Source organism: Myzus persicae, unplaced genomic scaffold (genome assembly GCF_001856785.1).
Source record: "Myzus persicae strain clone G006 unplaced genomic scaffold, MPER_G0061.0, whole genome shotgun sequence".
In the NCBI taxonomy this organism is placed as follows: Eukaryota; Metazoa; Arthropoda; class Insecta; order Hemiptera; family Aphididae; genus Myzus; species Myzus persicae.
Genome location: NW_019101113.1, coordinates 310731 through 333044, shown reverse-complemented (window position 1 = coordinate 333044; position 22314 = coordinate 310731). Strand labels below are relative to the sequence as shown.

Genomic DNA, 22314 nt, shown 5'->3' with positions numbered 1-22314 from the left:
TACAGTGAAACCTCTATATAGTGGACAGCCACGGGGAATTAAAAATTGTCCACTATAGAGAGTTGTCCACTATTGAGAAAACCTTTACTTAGTGGACATTTTCAAAAATTACTAAATGTCCACTATAGGGAGACACTGTAGGAAATGGGCTATATGTACACTGTATACATATGAACATATACATTGGAATATTAATTTTCTAGAAATAAAATAATTTTTCTATTGTCCATCTCCATTTTTCTGTTAAAACACATTAGCCAATCTGTCATTAAATCTCGATTCATCCATGCCTTATGGTTAGCTTTCCAATTAACACCTAACGTTGATACATTTACACTTTTGAAACAACGTGGTTTTAGTGATTTTCCAATTCTTAACGGAGTTTCAAATTCCCCGATCATATTTACACATAGTAAAATAGTTAATCGATCTTTAGCTATTTTACCTCCACGACAAATTTCGTTTTTTAAACACAATGTTTTATCAGGAAGTGCTCGAAAAAATAGCGTAATATTTTTTCAAATTACACTTATCTTGTAAAATGTTATTCACCTATATTTTTCATTAAATTATTTTTAGATAAATTAAAACAAAATATGTACGTACATAATTAAATATTTAAATTTACCTGTGACTTGCTTATGCAAAATCGTTCTGCTAAAACACGAACACTTAGATTTTCTGTTTCCTTGGTTTTAAATATAAACGAATATATAACAGATAAATATAGTGTTTTTATTAAACGTTTTCGATATGTACATTTATTGTGTCCATTTATGAGAGGTAATTTTTAATTTGGTACCAGTTTATTGTGTCCACGTCCACTATTAAGAGTGTCCCCTACTAAGAGGTTATAACTCCTATTATGCGCATACATTTTTGCCGGGGAATTTAGAAGTGTCCACTATTGGGAAGGGTCCACTATTGAGAGGTGTCCATTAATAGAGGTTTCACTGTACTATTTGTCTCGCTCGGTGTTATTATATTATACATAATTAAAAATCTAATTACAAGATACAAGTTACAAACATTTAACTCAAAAATCACTTATACTAATTGCAGATTCCGTCTACATCTGATGAGTGGGAAAAGGAAACACAACGTTTTTATGAAAATTGGAATTTCCCTAACTGTATCGGGGCACTCGATGGTAAACATGTAGTGATGAAAGCACCAATGAATAGTGGAAGCCTTTACTTCAATTACAAAGGGACACACAGCATTGTATTAATGGCTCTTGTTGGTGCCGATTATAAATTTTTGTATGTTGATGTGGGATGTAACGGGTACCTAATGGCAATTAAGAAAATAAATTTTGAATGTAACTTACCGGTAAAATCTAGCATATTTGCTGACTAGACGTCTATTCTTCGTGTAGAACTACCTAGAAACATCGAAAAGACACAAAATCATGTACAAGAAACAACCACAGGCTTAAACTGTTCATTAGGTTCATTCCGGAAAAAAATAGAAACATAATTATAGCACATATTATAATTTTTGCGTTTTACGAAGAAACTAAACATAGAAGAACTGAAATAGCAGGTGAACCAACATAGATTTTTAAGATAACAGAGACAGCACTGTCTACATAAAAACTGAAAATTTAATTACGATTGGATACAGCAATTGGAGAAAAGTATGTTTTTTATTTGGTTATTTATTTATATAAATTAAAAATAATTATTGTTTAATTATTGCATTACAACATATTGAACAAAAGTAGGTAGGTGCAATATGACAATTGATAAAAACTATAATATGTAGGTACATATATTATTTAATATTTATATATTAATTCATTATTTTAGTTGAATGAAAAATTGTTAAAAACATTCAAAAACTGTTCAACATTTAACATCAACTACCTATTCAGCATGATAGCTATAAACGTTCAAAATTGACTTGTAGTTTGTACTATAGTTACTATCAACTGCTAAAAAGAATGAAGTTTTAAAAAGTAGAAAATATATATAGTTTTTATACATATAACCCTCTTTAGTGCTAACCAAGGACTTGCTCTAAGACGTCATGATGAACAGTCATCAACAGTTTCTAATACAGGTTGGAATGAGGAAGATATGTTTTTATTTTAGTATAGGTACTACTACTATCCCTTATGGTAGGTATTAAAATTTGTGAATCCTAAATTATTTATCAATTACAAAAAATTAATTTTAAGTGACTTTATATGGTCCACATCAAGTATGATTTTTTTTTTGTTTCTGTTTTTAAAAACAATTGGACTATCCTGTGTGTACACTGTACGGCATTATGGTATTTGTTTTGTTTTAGAGGTTGAGTGTTTACTTGTTTACATATAGGCAAATAATGATATTAGAACCATTGGGTCACAAAAATCGGAGCTTAACTGCTTAAGCACCCCCTAGTTCAAATGTCTAGTTGCGCCACTGAGTAAGGCTATAGAGTGCAAAATAGGTACCTATAATACCCGTTAAAAAAATTGTATGTATATAATAATAATAATAATAATAATTTATTGTAGAGGAAGATTAAAAAATAAATAATAACGCCCTTTAGGGCAAAGAGTACAGATATACCTACAAAGTAAATATAGGTAGCATAAAGTAGGAATTTTAGTAGATCTCGATTAATTACATATTAAATTGAAACACATACGAACATAAGTGTTAAACATATAAATATATAATCACAATAAGTAAAACATCATAAGTGAATAATTAGAATATTTTTTAACTTGCTTGGTGGATCAAAAAAAAAGTCAAAGTAATGTCTTTAATATTTTTAAATAGTTGTTATGTAAACGTAAAAGAAACCTTGTATTACACTATAAAGTTTTTTTTATCTATCGAAAAAATTGTTATAGACATTAATAAGGTGTAGAAAAAAAAATCAAATTTTTTTTTTAAATTTCACGTCTATTAAAAACGTAGTTTTTTAATTTTTATTTAAAGCTACTAGTATAAAACTATGATAACTTAACAATTTAAAATGAGTTAAAATATTTTGAAATTGCATCATAAAATTATAAAATAAACATTTGGTGTAAATTTCAAGGAACTATTTACGGATTATGGTTATTCGTTTTTTAATTGCAACAAAGTAAAGAAATCGTTAAGAGGATGTCGGCGCAACAGATAAAACGCTTTCACCTAAAATAACTTTTTATGATTTTCGAGTAACCTTAGAGTAAAATCACCTCTTATTATGTGACTTGGTATTCGACTTACAAAATAAAAAATAAAATAGTAAATTTAAATCATATTTAAACCGTTTTGAGACAATATTTAGACAAATCGATATGTCATTACCTCAAAAATATTTTTTTACATCGATTTTGCAATGGGTGATGCTACTCTAAGATTACTTGAAATTACAAAAAAAAAAAATGATTTTTCATAAATAGGTTTTGCTTATGTCCATACGTGGGCCAGAGAGAGAGAAAACAAACGGTGTGTTGGCATCCTCTTTTAGGTACATACCAATGTCGTAAAAATCTAACTTCAAACGTTGATAAAAAGTAATTTGACTTCCCAGTAAACGTTTTTTTTTGTTTATGCATTTTTAACTCCAATGCAGAATTTGCAAATGTTTGTGATTTTGACGAATTTTGTCAAAATTCTAACTGCAGGCACTCATTCAAAATTGTTGTGAAGTTACGCTCAACTTTAAGTTATCTAGGGATAACTATTAAATATTAATGTATAATAAAAGTATTGGTATTTACAATTTACAATCTATTTTCTATCATTGGTCATAAGAACTTTAAATACTTATTTTTATTTATTATTAGCTATGTATCTACCAGCCCCCAGGCCAGATATCGTTCCACATTTTTATTGAATATATCCCTCAAGTTTTTCCGATTTTTAGCAGATAAATGACTACATAAATGTGAAATACATAGAATATATTTTACAGACAATTCGTCGTTACAACCATAATATATTAAAATATTTTTTAGATTCTGAGCGTTGAATGTATTGATTTTATAATGATGTGCATATGTGATTTTTTTTTTGTCAGTTGATAATCATATTTTGGAGCAGAAAAAAATGAAAAAATGCTTTGATTTTCTACTAGTCTCTTTTCAGGTAGGAATATCAATTTAATTAGTACTTTTTTTGGAAGAGGGAGGGTCAAAAGTTGAAGATTCTCAATAGTTTTTAAAAGCTTGGGGAAAAAAAAATCAGAAATTTGAAGGCAAAACCAGTTTTTGATAAATTTGATTTCGTTTTTTGGTGTTATTCAAAAAGCAACTTAAATTTTCACTTTAAATGTATGAAAATATTTTGACTCTTTTTGAGCTATTTGTAGACATGAGACATTTTCGATTTTTATTTGTTTGTTTTTAAATATTGTCAATACAATTTTTTTTATTAAATTTAACTCAAGGTTCTTCATATAAGTTGGTGTCAAAGCAATTCAAAAATATTAAAGACAAATTGGTATAGCTAACCAATAGATATTTTAAGTTTAAATTTGGATGAAATTAGATTTTAAAAAAGATTAAAAATGTTTGCAGTGTCTGTGCCAAAAAATATTTCAACCTACTGTATTAACTACTAATAGTAAATTAAATGACTTCAATAGAAACAGAACCATACAAATATATACTTAATAACAAGGCTGACAAACCGTCTTCACTTTGTATTTCATTGAATTCAAATTGAACACATCCATTACAGTGATCCAACCCATATGACACCTAATAAACAGCAGAGTACTTGCCCACCTTTTTTTTTCATTGAGATAAAAAAAAAAGTTAATGTGGTTAATTTAAGGAAAGATTTGAGAAAATGAATGTGGGATTACTCAAACCTATAACCTTTTTTGTCTTTAAAGCTAATGCTCTTAAATACTTTTTTGTTGTGATGGCCAAGTTGACTAATTATTTTCTTTGTGAAGTTAATATAAAACAATTTAAGTTAAGTTTTTTTTTTAGTATTTTTAAATAGTATTAGGAAAATACATTAATAACTGTTAATATAAAATGAGGATATACATAGGCGTCACTAAGGGATTTCGAGGAATACTTTTGCTACTCAATAAATATTATTAGGGTAGCAAAACAACCACAAAATTATATTCAATATTTATTATTTAAGAAAATGATTTGTTGTAATTATTGTGAGATGTAACTTAAAGTATGATGTAAAAATATCATAGTTAGAAGAATTTTTGATTGTTAAAATATATACTATATTCTAATAATACATCCAAATTCAGTAAAAATAGTAATACTAAATATATACAAAATATATGTCATAAAATTACAGATACAATTTTTTGCTATACCCAGAATTTGGACTAGTAACGCCAATGAGTACACAAACACGTATGGCAGCAGTTGTTAAAATTTAATGGCAAGCGACCTTTGTAAAAGTAATCTTTGGAGCCACTAGCCCTTGTGTTGTGGACCCCTGACATGAATGTTTCATTGTTGAAGATCCCTAGGGAGCCATGTACCACAGGTTAAGAACTGTTAGTACATGGAATACAGACAACTAGGTAAATATTAGTTATAATTTTCTTTTCTCAATAATGAATACATCTATCACTGTTCAGTTTAATATTTATTATCTCTATACATATATATAATTTTTGGCGAATATGCAATTACACAATATTATTATAATTTATTATTAAATAGTATTTACTATTTAGTATTATTTACTTATAACTTATTACTATACATTCATGACTAAGTTTATAGGTATTTCAGCAACATTGTGATACCCATATCTTTCAATTTTTACCATGTGTTAATTTCTGCCTCTTACTGGTGACATAGTATATCAAAGCATCAAGAGCATAGAACTTAAAACAAATAGTGTGGGTGCGCATACAAGATTCAAATTTGTATTTTTGCTGCTGACATACCTTGTATTTTGTCATCTATACAGTATTACAGTATACATTATTTTGATTACTATTGAGTCTAGAAATAGTGGGAACTTTTTTTCAGTGGATGCCTCAAAAGGGCTTCTTTTGTTTAGGATTTATATGACATACTGTTAGCAGAAAAACAATCTTGTAAATAATTGTTGATCAAAGGTTTTATTTTGTTTTCAGCAATGGTAGAATGAACAATGATGAGAAACTGCAATCCTGGGCTACATAACACTAAAGAAAAAAAGTATAAAATCAATTAGGTATACATACTACATGTTACTTAATTTATAAAAAAATATTCAAAAGAAATTAGGAAACATGCTTTATAGTTTTTAGCTAATTTATAGATATTATTTTAATTATTCATTAGTTTTTGCAAAGGCTGGGCTGGTTAACATTTTTTTCAAACTCCTTAAGCTAAGCTAATATTAGACAAATGCAAGTTAAAAGTTTAAGTTAAAAGTTAAATGTTACTTTTTTTTTTATTTGTATAAGATAAAAGAGAATAAAAGTAACAATGACTCAGTCAAAAATCAGTTACTTTTTTATATATATAGTTAATAACTATATCTTTTTTTTAAAAAAGCTAGCAAATAACAATACATTCAGGTCTTACAATTTTACAAAAAATGTAGGTATTAAAATAAATTGCTATAAGTACTTATATAGTTTAATCGTTATAATCAATCGGTTAGGCAAAATCCAACAAAAAATAAAATTATTTGTATTTATTTGTTTACCTAAAGGTCAACAACTACTATACTAAATTATAATAATCAAATTTATTACCTACATACATCAAATATTATCCAATTCAGTTATAATTCTATGAACGGATACAAATATAATAAGAAAAAACTATAAATTAATAATAGTTGATGAGTATATAAAGTGTATGGATACTGAGTAAATATTTATATTTTCTTTTCTCAGTGAAAAGATTACCCCTTTAACTACTCTGTTCTTAATATATTATATTCTTTGAAAATGCAATATTATAACCCTTATTATAAATAATTATTTATTACTTATCAGTTATTATATTTATAAATAATGTTTAGTTTTATGAAAAAATAATACTAATTGTAAATATCAAACATTTTTACAAAATAGAATATATTTTTAATCTATGGTTGTAAGAACAAAATTAATTTATTCAAAAGTTACTTTATAGTATGGAAAAAAATGTAACACATAATCTAGAAGTTACTTCTAAGAAAAAAAAAATTACTTGTCAATGCCCAGCCTTGATTATTCCTACTTATTATATGTAAAAAATATTGATTCAAAACATTAAACAATATTATATGAAATAAATCTAAATCATAAAAAACATGAAATACTGACATAAACAACTGAGATAATTTCTACACTAAGGATTTTTGGGGCAGCATTTCATGTACCCACAAGTGTCTACACACATAGAAAAATATTTTAGGTTTTAAAATACACAAAATATTAATTGTATGTTTTTTTTTCTGTGGGTCCAATATTTATATAATATTTTACTTAATGAAAATTACAAAACTACTAGCAAGTTCCATCGCAACAGCTGTGGTAATTGTTATGGCACTTCTGAGTGAAATGTCTAGACAGAGGTCTGTCTACAGCTTTGTTGGTTCATAGCTAAATATCTTAACAATTCTGGTGACGTCGGTACATATCTGTAAATTGTATACAAACAGTTAGTATTTATTATGATTAACATTTATGGCTGCATACAAATTACTTATGTCCATCTATGTCCCAGTCACATTTATATTTTAATATACATGATTATTGATATATTATAATCGTTAGTAACTTGATGTTTAAGACCATACAAATAATTTTATCATATTATATTTCTATTTAGTATCAATATTAATTCTAATATTAGTTTATTATTATTAATATTATAGTGCAAATTATTTAAAATGAAATGCAAATAAAATAACTTTATTATTATTCTATACACTATCAATAGTTAATTGAACAACCCACTAATTTTAATGTTACTGTCATAAAATAAATATTTTCTTGTATAATTAACTTGGAAAATAAAAATGTTTATTTAATTAATCATGATGCAGATGTACCTGCATCATGTACCTGTGTTATTAATATTGATACATTTAGAAATTGTATTGCATTTTTATAGTTAATAGTTTAGTCAGTACTGTTATAATTATTAATTTACTGTATTTTTACACTTCATGAAATCCTACTATATTCTAAATAAAAAAAAGTATTGAATTTATTTTAAACAAATTAAACCAACGAAATCTGGTTAAAAAAAATGACAAATCATGTTTACTATTAAAATAAAATAAAGTGAAATTATACTTTACTTAAGTGTTCTTGCATGTCTTTTCTGAATCTTCGACACAACTTGATGTTACAAGTAATGTATTTGGCAATACCTACCATCATTGCTCTCCAAAAAATCACATTTATCTGTTTAAGTTCGGCATTGGATAAAAATCTATATGCATATAATATGAAGTTTAAACATAGTTAATTGTTATAGCTATATCTATTACAGCAATAGTTTTAATATAAAAAGTATAATGGTACCTAAATACTTGTACTCCAGGTGAGGTCATTTTTGTTTCTGTATATCACTTGATCATTGTTACGGACCTAAAATACATTTTATATACATGTAAATAATAATAAATTTTCCGGTTATTAAGAATTTAGATCTTCATACATACTGTCAAATTTTAGAGTAGAAAGTTACTGCTTTATAGTTACATTACATTTGTCACATTTCAAGAATCCTCGAAGTGGTAGTATTTGTAGGAACAATGACTGGTACAGCACCACCTCACGATTGATTTATATTTGCATTGCATTATCAACGAGTGTGATTGACAAAAGTATAATTAAGCGCTGTATAACAAAGAATTAAATATTATGAACTTAAAAGTTAAAGGATAGTTAAAATGCACTACTATTGAGCATTACTCACATTTGAATAATTTAAGAGGTACTTAGTCAAAACTCAAAAGTCAGTGAATATAGCTCCGTGCCTCCCCATTTTAAATATGTAGTCAACTACCTTCTATAAATGACAAACTTACAGTAATTGATATTCTCAGAGATGTTTTGACGAGTGCCAAGACTAGAGGTAACTCGACGCTAGGTACAATTTGAAATTTTGAAATTTGAAAACAGCCTCCCGTCATAGATAATAAAAACTTTATTATCTTTGCCGACTGTCTAATTCTGATAAGACAGGTAACCAGTAACCACTATACTGCATGTTCTATTGCCTATAAATATCTTAAAAGGGGTTTTAATAAACATATTTATTTTTCAGATATAATTCAAGATTCAAGATGGATAAACAATTGGATAATTATTATTTTCGAGATTATACTATTAAATATTAATTATACCAGTAAATAGCTTACCTGCATGGCATTGTAACCTACAGATTAAATGCTCAAAGATTTACCATGGATTTACCGCTTCTCAAACAATTAATGTAAGCTGCACAGATTTTTAACATAGTTTTTTTTTTGTTTTTTTTAAGTATTACAAAATTATTGCAATAAAAAAACCAAATACAAATATTAAATAGCGAAACTAATACTATATTAATACTATTAATTATAACGCAGTTACTTGGGTTGTTTTGATAAAGCATAAAGTACAGCCAATACAGGTGTAAAATTATATCCATTCATAATAACTAAAATATATAGCTGATTAAATATTGTACCCGTCCACCGTTGCTAAGTATCTGAAAAACAATATTGACCGACAATTTTTATTTTGTGTAATATATTACATTTATTTTTTATTAATACTAAGCTAATAGGTTTAATTTATGAAATATGCATTTTATATTATGAGATGAGTGATTTTACAATGTATAGTTTTTCTATGAAATTTTAATGTATTTTATTTTTGTGTCTATACACGTGAAGAAATTCATCAAAATCACGACAATTTAGTAATTATTATGTTCTTTTGTAGTTAGAAATACATAAAAATTGTTCTTTTTAGTACGAACCCAGATAAAAACGTATTGTAATAAAAATAATTTTTTTTTATAAAATATGAATACTAGTGATTAACTAAAACTGTAGTTTATAGCCGATTTTAAAAACCGAAGACTTTTATTTTGGTTATTAGAACAGGTGGGCGGTGAGCAAAACCGCTTATTTAAAAACTAGAACAGCGAAATTTGTTCTTCACGATTAATGATAATAATAAAATATAATATTGTATTACAATTTATTATGCGTGGTCTAAGGTCTTAATTTGTATTGAGGAAAGTAAAAAAGTTAATTTTTAAATTAAATATTTTTCAAAGCACACAGGGTGGGCCTCTAATATTATATTTCTACCAAGATTTTAAACACTTAAAATAATAACGTTTAGAGGGTGTGGAGACGGCGTGAATACCCCGAAAAAAGAGTTTGTCTAATACGTTCGACACTTGATAGGTACAGTACTATAGTATAATAAACATTTCTCACCTTTTCGTTTAATTTGAAAACTATGTCGCAATCATGATTTCTCTTTTTCGAGTACAGGCACAAAGTTGTGTGATTAAATGACCATTATTGCCTAATGGTCTATTGAACATGGCGTTTGAAGAAGATTCGACAGAAAAATCATAATTATTTTAATATAGATTTTAAAGGAAAAAAAAATAAGTAAAATTCATTTTAAATGTTTATAATTTAAAGGAATACAGGTATCCCCTAAATTGTTGGGGGTCAAGTGTAAGTGCCTCTGTAAATTAAATGAATACTTGCATAAATCTGAGTCTGCGTTTACCTTTGATATAATAGACGGTCGTTTAATATTGTTTAGTTATATTGGTGATGAATGACTGTATACTACCACCCAGGTTTAATCTTCTATACAGTTTTGACGAATAACAACAAACCTTATGTAAAGAATTTTTATTTTCATGATTAATGTCGATTTTTCCACTTCGTCGGCCGAGACAATATCATAACGTTTTAAGCATCCCAGTCTATTGTTCACACTATAAAAGGAACTTATATTAGTGGGACGATTCGTTTTTGTTTTTGCGTAGGTACTGATACATAATATTCCCTCGGTAAACTGAAAATAAATGCATATCTACCCACTATATAAAGTTGCGCATTACTTACACACGTCACTCACAACAGTACGATACACTACAATACACTATAGTATACAATCGTCAATTGTAGGTATTAACCAACATACTTTAATATATGGAGTAGGTCGATTGCAATATTTTTGATGGTTTAATATTTTATTGTGTGCTACACAGATGAGTGCGTGATCTCCAAATTTTTGTTTTTTTCCACAAGTTCAAACACGTCTCCATTTCGTCGAAGAATGTGTGTTGTTAACAGCTTGACCTGTCGCTTTCCAGTTGCCAAAGTCTGATCGTTAAGTTGGTATTTCATTTTAAACCATCTAAACAGCATGATTAGTCGATAATTCTATATTATTAACAACGCGACAAATGACTAGATTACTCTTAAAATGTACAAACGATATTCTTTTATGCCCAAGCTACTCTGATCAGAGTAGGTTACGATTATAGTTTATATTTTTCAAAAATGTCAGTTCACTAGATATTTAATATTCAGAAAACATCCTTTTTGTTTTTTTTTATTCAATTTTGGTTCGATCAATATTTAAAATTGACATTTTGAAACATTTAATGAATATATAGGTTTAAAATAATTTGATTTAACTCTTTCGGATAGTGTTAAATCATTTTATGCTCGTGTAGCTAATTAAATATACATTTACTTGGTATGTATAAATTTGTGCTCTGGAATTAAATTTAAATTAAATTTTAAACTGGTATGAACAAATTAAACAATGTGTTAATAATTATAAATTATTGAACCAATAAATATAATAAAAATATTCTGCGAAATTTGTTATCTCCTGCAGATGTAGGTAGATTTATGTCGTGTAAACATATTTATTCTTTATTATGCTTTTAAGTTCTAAAAAAATATACCGATTATTGTCACTAGTAATATAAAACAATTTATGAGTATTTTTTTTTCATATTTTCACACTGCATATAAGTTAGTAAAACATCTATTATATTTTACTTTATAACCATACATTTATAAATATATAACTATTATAATCTATTCAACTGAATAGATTTAAAATGATGGTTGAGTCTTGTAGGTATACTCAATTAGGTTTTCACCAATATTTAAGATAAAACATTGGTAAAATAGTATATTGTTATTATTCACAGCTGTTCATTATTATGCCATTATCATTATGGTTACAATTTCCCAAACAATAACATAAAAATATAACAGTGTACATTATTTTATTTACATAACACAAAACAATCAAACATAAAATAATAATAAAAATGTACATAATATTTAGTCTATAAACTTTGGGTGTTTTAATATTTTCCCTTTAATTAAATTCCAATATTTGTATTAGTATCAGTATAAATAATGTATTAAAGTGTATTCTGTTAAACAAATACGTAAAAATAAAAATGAAATACATACTACATACAATATAAATAACAATGACCACTATTATATTAGCTTCTAAAGGTCGAAACAATAATAATCTATCTAATAAACGACTATTATAGTGAATAATTTGCAATAAAAACGTAGGTACGTAAAATATAATATTATTTAAAATATCATTTTGGTTAACGAAAACAATTCCAAAATTAGTAAATTTAAACGATATCTAAAACTTTAGAAATATTGAGCAAATGAGTAAAATATATAATGAAAATACAAATTGTCACGAATATTTGGTTCTGGTTATGACTTTAATATTGTTATCGAGCCTATAACTGTGTATAAACACAAACGAAAAATAAATAAATAGGACATCTAAATTAAAAAAAATTATTACACCTATAATGAGCATCAGCAGGTGTTAGTCAGTGTTTCAATTAAAACAGAAACACAGAAAACAGAACTGATTGCCAACAAAAAGTTTTGTTGAGCGCCAATTGGTGTATAATGCTGTAATTCGATTTAAATTTAGCGATCTCCAACAAAAGGAAATTGACGAATTCAATACACAAATCGTAATAATCAGAAACAGAGTACATATTTTGGTTTCGTGATTTTGATCTGAAAATTATTTTTATAAAAAATCAAGGAACAAGAGCAAATTGCACGAGCGTATGACAAATATTCAAAGTCTTATTTTAGTATTTGGACATGCCATATCATAAACTGCTGTCGCCAATTTATAGTTCAAATGATGATAAGCCACAGGGTATGGAAACCTTAGAAAATAATTGACCTTAATGTAACGTCTTTGGGGCTCTGATGCGATAAAAAATAAAACCATCTACTACACAAGGGCTATAATATATAATATTATTACGATTTCGAACCATTTGATAATAATTGAGTAAAATGTTAGTGTGCTTAGTGATAAGTCTGTTGGAACTATGCTCTAATTTTCCGCAGGTTGTCTCTACCGCCGAAAGATCTGATTGACTCGAGTAGATTTTCCCTGGGATCGACTTTCGTTGAAATTTCCCTGGGTTTCCTGGACCGGCCCATTAGCTTGCCAAAAGTGTACGAGCTGTCAGCGGACGATTTCTTTTCCAACGGTCGTAATATTACGTTGTCGTCATTTTCACCGGTCAACACGATCGTACTGCCGTGGTAACTGTAGCCATTGCTGAGTTTGGCTTGAGCTTTGATCGCTTCGGACAGGGCCAACACCGGGCTGGCCGTTTGCAATTGTTCGGCGTAAGGTTTCTTCAGTTCGACCGACTTTACTATCGGCACCCTGGACACGGGCTTGTTGTTGGAGTGGTCCTCGTCCAACGACTTGTTCGTGTCTGCATCGTCAGCCTTTCGCTGTAACCTTTGTCTAATGCCAATAACGTAGTCCCGGTCGGTTTTGATGCTCACCTGCCTTTTGGGACGTTCGTTCCACGTGGATAGACTGATTTTTGGGGGGCCCGTGTACAAATACTTCTTCACCTTTTCCTCTTTATTGACTGGTACCTGGACTTCAGGCTTGTCATCACGAAATTCACGTAGTAAATTTAACGTCTTGCCTTCACTTGGCTCTTCTTGGAGTTTATTTTTCGATTGTACGTGTTTTACTACGGTAGTTGACGTTTCTGCTGTCACAGGTTTCTGTTCACACATAACTTCTTGACACTTGGGTTCCAGAAAAGCCACCCTCGTTCGCAATTCATCGAATTCCGTTGTTTCTATTTTTGGTGCTGACACATTTGTTTCGAGAATATTCTCATTGAACGGACTTTCATTGCTTTTTTCTGATATTGTTTCCGAAAGCGATGTATTTGGAATGTTGGAGACTTCGTCAAAACTATAAAATAATTAATATGGAAATCAGTACATTTGAGACTATATAGTGTATATTACATATATTAAATAGATCAATTAAAATAACCCGATGTTAACCGTATTGTAATGTATATTATATTATATGCAAATATAGGATTTTATTGAGCAAACACAAACTCGGCATCGTAGAAGCATGTATAAAAATTGCCGATTGTTATCTCCGTGGTTCCGATAATTCTCAAAAAATATTGACAAATAATGATAAATTCGTGATGAATACATACGAGTAGAATAGGTACATGGCTAATTACATTAAAGCAAATAAAATAATATTTCAAGTACCCGCGTAATCTATTATTACGCTCTTAAGACAAATAAATTAATATTATAAACTCATTGTCGAATTGCCTCACACATTTTAATAAAATGCAAACGAAATCATGCAAGTAAAACAATATACGTACAATAATAATAACATATGTATTACAATGAGTTGAGACGGAATCATAATATTTATTTGCATGTTTGTTTATAGGGTATGCACTATGCAGTATGAACATGGTTCAAAATGTTAACGTTACATATCACACCAAATTTTTATTTTGCATACTTGGAGGTGTATTGCACGTTAATTTATGTACTATGAATATTTAATGTGAAGTGAATCAATAAATTTAATTTAAACGGATTTCTGTGCAGTATTTGTTTTCTCTCTCTCTCTGACCCATGTGCAACATTGCAAATTTGTATTCAGCGAAACGTGTTCTTGTAATGGTTAGCTTTCTATTATCAATCATTGAGTACAATATTTCAATTTTTCTGAGATGTATGAACATTTATTAAACTGTGATTTTTACATACCCATAAGACATGACTCAAGTTAGCATACAAATTGAAATATGTTGTGCGTGGGTCAGACCGCCAGAGAGACAAAAAACCAATAGTGCGCTGACATCGTCACATCCTCATATCTAATTCAAATTTACCGAAGAAAAAAAACCAGTTGACATTGTCGTTGTTAATAGAGTTATTGTTAGTGTAGCATGCAGAATATTGCATTTAATATTCGTAACTATTGAAAATTTGTTTTATTTTTAATCATTTGAATGTTTCTTAATTATTACGGTGGGTAAATTATGAATAGTTCGGTACTTATTCGTTGTTTAAAAGTAATGTATTTTTTTTAACCATTTTTCATGAAATATCTACCTATATCAAATATAAATATAATGCATATTTTTGCTTCGTACTCGGTATTTTTTAGTATATTTAATTTTTAGCATAATTAATTCTAGTCCCTAAAGTTTTGAGTTTGGCTTACTGAACAATTAGAAACGAGTTCATGATCACTCATAGAAAAAAATAACTTTTTACCTTAAATTATTATTTTTGGAATTTTCTTTATGATCTTCAATTTGAGGGAGAATCGTTTTTAATATCTAAAACATAATAATAATAATAAGTTGTTTTAGTTTTAATTTAACAATAATGTTTATTATATTTATATTATACTCTATTGCGTTATAAGTAAATTGCTTGGTAATAATACTGTAATGAAAATAATACCTGAAGAGAGTGTAAGGGAGAAGATTGTTCTAATGTAGGTTCAATTTTTTTTGGTATTACTTCGTTTTGATTGTCGTTGTCGTCTTGACAATTTTCTCGCGCATCTAAAATAAAATCAGTAATAGCCATTTAAAACTTACATAAATAAAAATAGGAATTGTTAACTAACCTTCTGTAATGTTGTCTACGCTGAACGATCTTTTCACTGGAGACTCATCATCATAATTAAGTCGTTCAGAAGAATAAGTTCGTCCAATATAGTGTTTGGCCAACCGATTCGATGGTTTTATATTACCGCTTAAGAGACTTATATGTGACGTACTCCGTTTGACTGTTACGGACAAGTTAGTTCTATCCATACTGAACGACTTGTGTCTATTAATGGAGTTCGTGATTTGTGTTTTGTATGCGGGATTTGATTCTCGAGCTATTTGTGTTGTCTTCCACGTTTTAACCGACTCATCACAGAATATTTCCATGGGTCTAGAGCAATCTTCATCGTAGGCCACAATTTTAAAATTATTTAGTTTAGATTCTTTTGGTTCGACAGTTTTAACGGGTTTTTCATCTGCGTGTATTTTTTCTTCACAACTCGATGGCAAAGACGAATCATCTGATCCAATTCCTGAGTCTTGAGGGAAACAATGGTATTCGTCCCCTATTATTTTTTTTACAGACTCTTCAACTATGATGCTATCTTCTTTCACTTCAATCGGAGTAACAGTGGGTTCCTCTTGAAGGACGACATCTTTAAGGTTACCGATGGTTACTGTATCGAACATCGTCATTGCAGGAGAATGGTCATCTCTAAATGCCGAAGGAGGGTCAGGCAATTTGTACTCCCAATCAATATCTGTAACTTCTGTGTTGTTTTCTTTTATGGTAACGATGGATGGTGTATCGTAACCACTAGTTGCATCTCCAAATATACGATCGATTTCTTCATCATCCATACGCAACTCGTCTTCGTCGGCAGTTGAACCTATATTATATCATATTTAAATTAGATATGTGGCTTTAATATTTCATTTTTCTCCAACACCTTAATTTAAATAAGCATATCAAGCAAAGAAAAACGAAAGAAGAAGTTTAGTAAAGCACCTGAAGATAATTGAGGTACTGTTGTCAAATCTCCAGGTTGGCTGGACGCCGGTGGTCGTTTTATGGTCGAAGATCGTATAGGTGGTTTAGGCGCTGGTCTTTTCGATTTCACTTCCAATTTTGATAAGTATTTACAACCTATTACAATCGAGGACGTGGGAGATGTGGGTTCAGTCAAATCTAGATAGGGTTTTAATATACATAGTTAAGCTAAGCAAGCCAGGATTTAAAATTGTGTAAAGAATAATAATATTATATACATAGTACTACAGTTGCAGGGGTATTAAACATATTCTTCATTTTTACAAGCTAAAACATCATTTAGATGTTCTAAAAATTTATTCCAAGACTCAGTTTTGTATTGACTACTACAGACTATGTTATTATCTACATTATTTAGTGTTACTGAAGATTTATATTTGTGAGCGGGTTCACTAGATAAAAAGCTTAAGGGCATTTTGGAATATTTTAGGACAGTTGGTGTTTTGGGTAACATACCTCTATCTACATCGGATCGACTAAGTGATGACAACGAGGATGTTGCTGGGGATAGATTAGGTTCAACTAAATTATTGTTCAGTTCTATTCTGGAAACAGTTTTTGATTTTTCTTGTGGATCTGCTATGTACAGTTTTGTAGTAACTGGCAGTGTTTGCGATTTTCTCTGTGTTTCCGGTTCACTTTCAGATTCTTCTTGTGGTGGTGCAAGTTTGGGCTTATTTGCTAGTGGTGGAAGGGGTGCAGCTTTCTTTTTACGACCTGAAAATACAAACAATTTATTTATGGACTTATGGTTTACCTTTACGACGGTTAGGTAAAAATTAAAACAACACACAACACTGTGAATGTATTAATTTTGAATACTGTATTGATATTTATTATTCAAAAGAATATTGAAGTATGTTTAAATTATTATTGTTCTAATTTATAAATTATTCACGGCGAAAACAAATGGTTCCGTACTCACTTTGAATAGATATGAGTGATGTAGTAGATACGGAGTGTTTTGATTGACCTATGTTGTTAGACATAAAAGGTATTTCGGAGAACTGGTTCTGATTTTGTCCGCAAGCTTGGAGATTGGTCATTGAACGCGACATGGTAGGGCCAGACGTTTTGGTAGGAGAAAAATTCCCAGACCTCGTCATTCCAACACTGCTTGTGACAAAAAGGAAAACAATTTAAATTAATACAGAATATATAGATATAGATAGTAGATACTATAGATTTATATTAATTTGAATTGTCTTTAAAATTAATCTATACATGCATTAAAGAATTATTATTATTAATATAATCATAAATTGTATATTTTTTTTTTACCTGCAATCAACAGCATCACTAAGGACCGAAGATTCGTGATATCCACTACTATCAGAACTATTTCGTGAATGAGAAATTATTGTTTGTTCTGGAGCATTTCGTTGTTGCTGAAATTATTTTTGTATTTTTATTTTTTATTAGAAACGTATTGAATTACTTTATTTAATCTAAACGTGTAATTTGTCTTACCGATGGTGGTTTTGGTGCTAGTCTTCGTTTTCGGACAGGTCTAGATGGTAATACTTTGACCATTAGTGGGTGTCTACGTGGAGTGTCTGAAGATTCATCTGATCTAGTCGGACTTAAACTTCTGCCACCCAAACTACCACTACTCAAACTATCATCACACTGTCAACATATTCATACATTTAAATGTAAATACAATTATTTCAAATCAAATCAAATCATAAAGATATACATGTTTGATAATTATTATACTTGAGCATATTTATTTAAATGTAGTATTAAAAATTATTTAAAAACATTCATTACTAAATAAAACATTTAACATTGTATATAAAGAAAATTAAGTAGCCAAGTTGTTCTATTTAATTATAATCATAAATAAACATCAAGTGATAGTAGATACCTACTTTGAAATTTTAATTTAGATATTTTATAAAAATTGCATACAAAAAATAATTTTTTAATTATTGTATTCATAAATTATAATAATATGTCGTATACGTTACCGAAAATTTTTTAGGTGCCCGTGACATGATGTCATCCGAAGATAGGCCACCGATGAGAGTTCTATTAGTATTCAACACCAGAGACAATTGTTGTAGCTTATACTCAACTAATGTTTTACTTAAGTCCAAGGGCTCGTTCAATTTGTCTAAAAAACAACAAAAAAACACGTGAATTGTTAGTTGTTGTTCATGACATTATGTACTACAAAAAAATGGTGCCTCCGTTGTTTAATTATTTTTACGAGTTTACATTGAAAGATAAGATAACATAACAGTACTTGACAACGCAATGCATGGAATTCGGGTGCAAATATATGTTAAAGTAACAATTTTGTGGTCGTCGAATAGAATCTCAATGAAGTTCAACAATAGTAACATAAACACGGAAGATTTGTGGAAAGTAATGCGGAAGTAGTTTTCTCAGGGTATTCAGATATTGCAAGCTGATTTGATTTGAGAGAAAAATGGTTTACATACGATTTAAGTCAGATTACTATACATTATGCAAAAATAAAAATCTTGCAATATTTATTTAAGTATAAATTATTTTGTTAATCACACGATTCTCTAAATATATTTTTTTCAGCAGAAAAAAAATCAATTTTACTATGTATAACTACTAATATTTTTAAATATAAATTATCTTAAGATAAATACAGTAAATTCTAAATTCCACGTTATTTATTTATTTTTTTATTCATGGTACAGCTTGAACTCCTAGGGTTATTAGCTTGCAACAAAAAATGAGATTATATGGGGTTACATCTTAGATACTAAGTAAAACAATAGTTCCTCAACTTTATTAGTACATACAAATAATATAATAGGTCCTTAAATTAGTTTTTCCACGTTATTAAATAAGCCATAAATGTAAAAAGTATTGGAATATTTTATTAAACTTAGTTTTTAAAACGTAAATATAATATAAGAAAGTCTTAATAATTATAGCGTACAAAATGTGTAACGATATTTGTGACATGTTAGGTGTGTCAATATGTAGTTATAAATATTTCAGAGGCTTTGACGACCTACTCATTTTATGTTAATTTTCAGGTCTACTTATAGTTTATACACACATTATTAACATCCTTTAATGGTTCTGGTTCATAGTCATAGGAACACACCTACCTATATAGTTAATTTTATGATCGATTATTATAATATAATATTATAAGACTGATTAATTAACTGGTTATTAATATAACAATAATAAAAAAAATATTTTGATAAATGTTAAATTGCAATTAACGATTTTATGCAGTCGTAATTACTGATGTTGAGTTACGTGTATACAGTATAGGCACACTTACTACCTACGGGCTTCAAGCAGCTATTGGTAAAACTATTCACTAAAAGGTCATGTAATAAACCATAAATTGACTATTACGATTACGTCATAGGTATTATGACAAATATTGGTTTGTCGCTTCAAACCGAATATTAGCTGAGCTCACGAACAACATTTTTAATTAATATTTCAATAGGTAGCAAATTAGTAGCTACAAAAGCTTTTATTGGCGTTACTGTTGAGGTTTAAGTTTTAAAATATGAGTTTTTAACGAATTTAACACTAAACTTTACGAACGTAAACGTATATACTATACACACGTACTATAATAGTAATAGAATAGAAAAAAAAACACAATAAAACATACCTGGTTTCCTTAATGTATACTTGGCAGGATCAAGATTTTTCTCAAAACATACTTGCTTGAGAATACTGTTAAGTTGCGTTTTTGGACTTATTCGGGACACGTATAACTGATTTCTCGGTAAATGTACCTATTAATTTGGAGAAAAGTATGGTTTAAAATAAATTTACAAAAAAAAAATATAGAAAAATTACCTGAAGACGGAACGTTTGTTCGAACGGTTTTGTAATGCATTTCATAATAGACTGGCTTTGATATCTGCCATTTTTACTTAAGTTTTTAGGAACGATGTTTACTGTCCACGTATCTAGGGCACCTGTAAAAGAGAGGGAGAGAATACGATTAAAAGGTGTCAAAGGTCGCATACAGCAATTTAGAAAACGCATCCGTTGCAGTTTCCTGGTAATATTATTCTTAAGGCAGATTGCACACAATTTTATGTTTTTTTTTTTTTAAAGGGGAATACCTTTGGTTATATTTCACTAAAAAGTATAAATGTTGCCTAATAGAGGGACAAGGAAGTTTTTTTTGTCTAAAAAAAATGTGACGGATTTAAAATGAAATTTTTATTTGACAAAAATGTTCTGTTATATTAAAAGTTATCTCACTTAACAGTTTTTAATTTAATTTAATATCCTTTGAGAGTTTAATGAATTCTATGTTCTGTCAACTACAATTCTACAAGTTAGACGTCATTATGGTTCTAATATATAGAATATAAAGAATAAATTCCTTAACCGTAAGAATCTAATTGATATTAATCAAACAGAATGGGTTGAACAATTTAAAAACGTTTCAAAGACATTTCACTCATTTTTAAAAAAAATAATCGCTATAATTTTACATTAATTGTTTTAGTAATTATATTTTTAAAATATGTAGTTATCTAATATTATTTTTCAACAAATATATGTAATTACTAATTACTTTTAATTTATGTAAATATATGGGTTTTTTTTTTTCAAATCGAGTGTCAAACGTGTTAATTAAAAATACTCATTACTATACATGATATAGAGAAACACACCAATCAACAGACTTAATGTCCTCCAAATTATTGTATAGTAAATATACCTATATCCGCGTCAGAACTATCGATAAAATGATATGAAAGATAAACTTTTTTTATCATTTATAATTTTTAATAACTATTAGTATTATTATTATATAATTTATCGTTATCATACAAATTAAGGCGTATGTATTCGTTATAAGCACATTTTTTAGTCATAATCACGGTCTGCCTATAGATTAATTCACATGCAACTTTAACCAGGGTTAAAGGTGCACCACAAAAATTTGTTCGCAATCGACAACAAATTACAATCGTTTTTTTTTTCGTTATTCGCTTACGATGTATATACACAAGTAGATTATCACCTGCACATAGTATCATTATGTAGGTGTATGTGGTATGTATATATATGGGTGTATATAGTATATATATGGGTGTACTTACCGATAGGAGTACTTGGTTTGTACGGTAAGACCCCGCGGTCGCCGATGGCGTGCAAAGCGTGACTGCCGGGCGATAGTTTGTGGGCAGTGGTGATCTGCACAAGCAAATCCATCATTGGCGTGCTAAAAACAAAAACAAAACGAATCAAAAACAACGTCTAATTATTTCTGTAAATCAGATCGTGTTTTTTTTTTGTTTGCCCTGGACTACCTATTCGTATATAGGCGCTAACAATAATAATAATAATAATAATAATAATAATAATAATAATAATAGTAATAATAGTAATAATAAACACGACGACCGTTCCCTGACGCGAAACCCAATGACCCGAAACAATACATATCTCGACCATG

At 28.7% G+C, this 22314-nt stretch overlaps 2 protein-coding genes and 1 long non-coding RNA gene across 10 annotated transcripts in view; 1 reads left to right on the top strand and 2 right to left on the bottom strand.

Moving 5' to 3' along the window:
* LOC111027765 overlaps nt 1-1621 on the top strand; it is a 3101-nt gene extending 1480 nt beyond the window's left edge. Inside the window, exon 3 of the mRNA XM_022306183.1 lies at nt 1063-1621. Coding sequence (XP_022161875.1) covers nt 1063-1359 — 297 coding nt within the window. The 3' untranslated portion in view covers nt 1360-1621. The remainder of the gene's footprint in view (nt 1-1062) is intronic.
* Nucleotides 1622-6023: 4402 nt separating this feature from the next.
* Nucleotides 6024-9082, bottom strand: LOC111027762. 3 transcript variants are annotated; one of them, XR_002603847.1, is made up of 6 exons: nt 8831-9082; nt 8574-8751; nt 8434-8499; nt 8208-8341; nt 7387-7541; nt 6024-6108 (listed from the first exon to the last, which is right to left on the bottom strand). It is a non-coding gene; the product is annotated as an uncharacterized LOC111027762 (long non-coding RNA). The 3 variants fall into 3 exon arrangements; XR_002603846.1 differs by having other exon boundaries at nt 7401-7541; XR_002603845.1 differs by lacking the exon at nt 6024-6108 and having other exon boundaries at nt 7029-7541.
* A 3257-nt stretch (nt 9083-12339) lies between these two features.
* Nucleotides 12340-22314, bottom strand: part of LOC111027763 (cordon-bleu protein-like 1) — a 91726-nt gene continuing 81751 nt past the window's right edge. For 2 of the 6 annotated variants that reach the window (XM_022306176.1, XM_022306179.1), the window contains 13 exons: nt 21959-22080; nt 20694-20815; nt 20503-20629; nt 18848-18993; nt 18345-18503; nt 18156-18262; nt 17800-17990; nt 17331-17591; nt 16833-17012; nt 15901-16713; nt 15732-15835; nt 15540-15604; nt 12340-14187 (listed from right to left, as the gene is read on the bottom strand). In XM_022306176.1, coding sequence (XP_022161868.1) covers nt 13287-14187; nt 15540-15604; nt 15732-15835; nt 15901-16713; nt 16833-17012; nt 17331-17591; nt 17800-17990; nt 18156-18262; nt 18345-18503; nt 18848-18993; nt 20503-20629; nt 20694-20815; nt 21959-22080 — 3298 coding nt within the window. In that variant the 3' untranslated portion in view covers nt 12340-13286. The remainder of the gene's footprint in view (nt 14188-15539; nt 15605-15731; nt 15836-15900; nt 16714-16832; nt 17013-17330; nt 17592-17799; nt 17991-18155; nt 18263-18344; nt 18504-18847; nt 18994-20502; nt 20630-20693; nt 20816-21958; nt 22081-22314) is intronic. The other 4 variants (XM_022306178.1, XM_022306177.1, XM_022306180.1 and 1 more) reach the window with 4 other exon arrangements.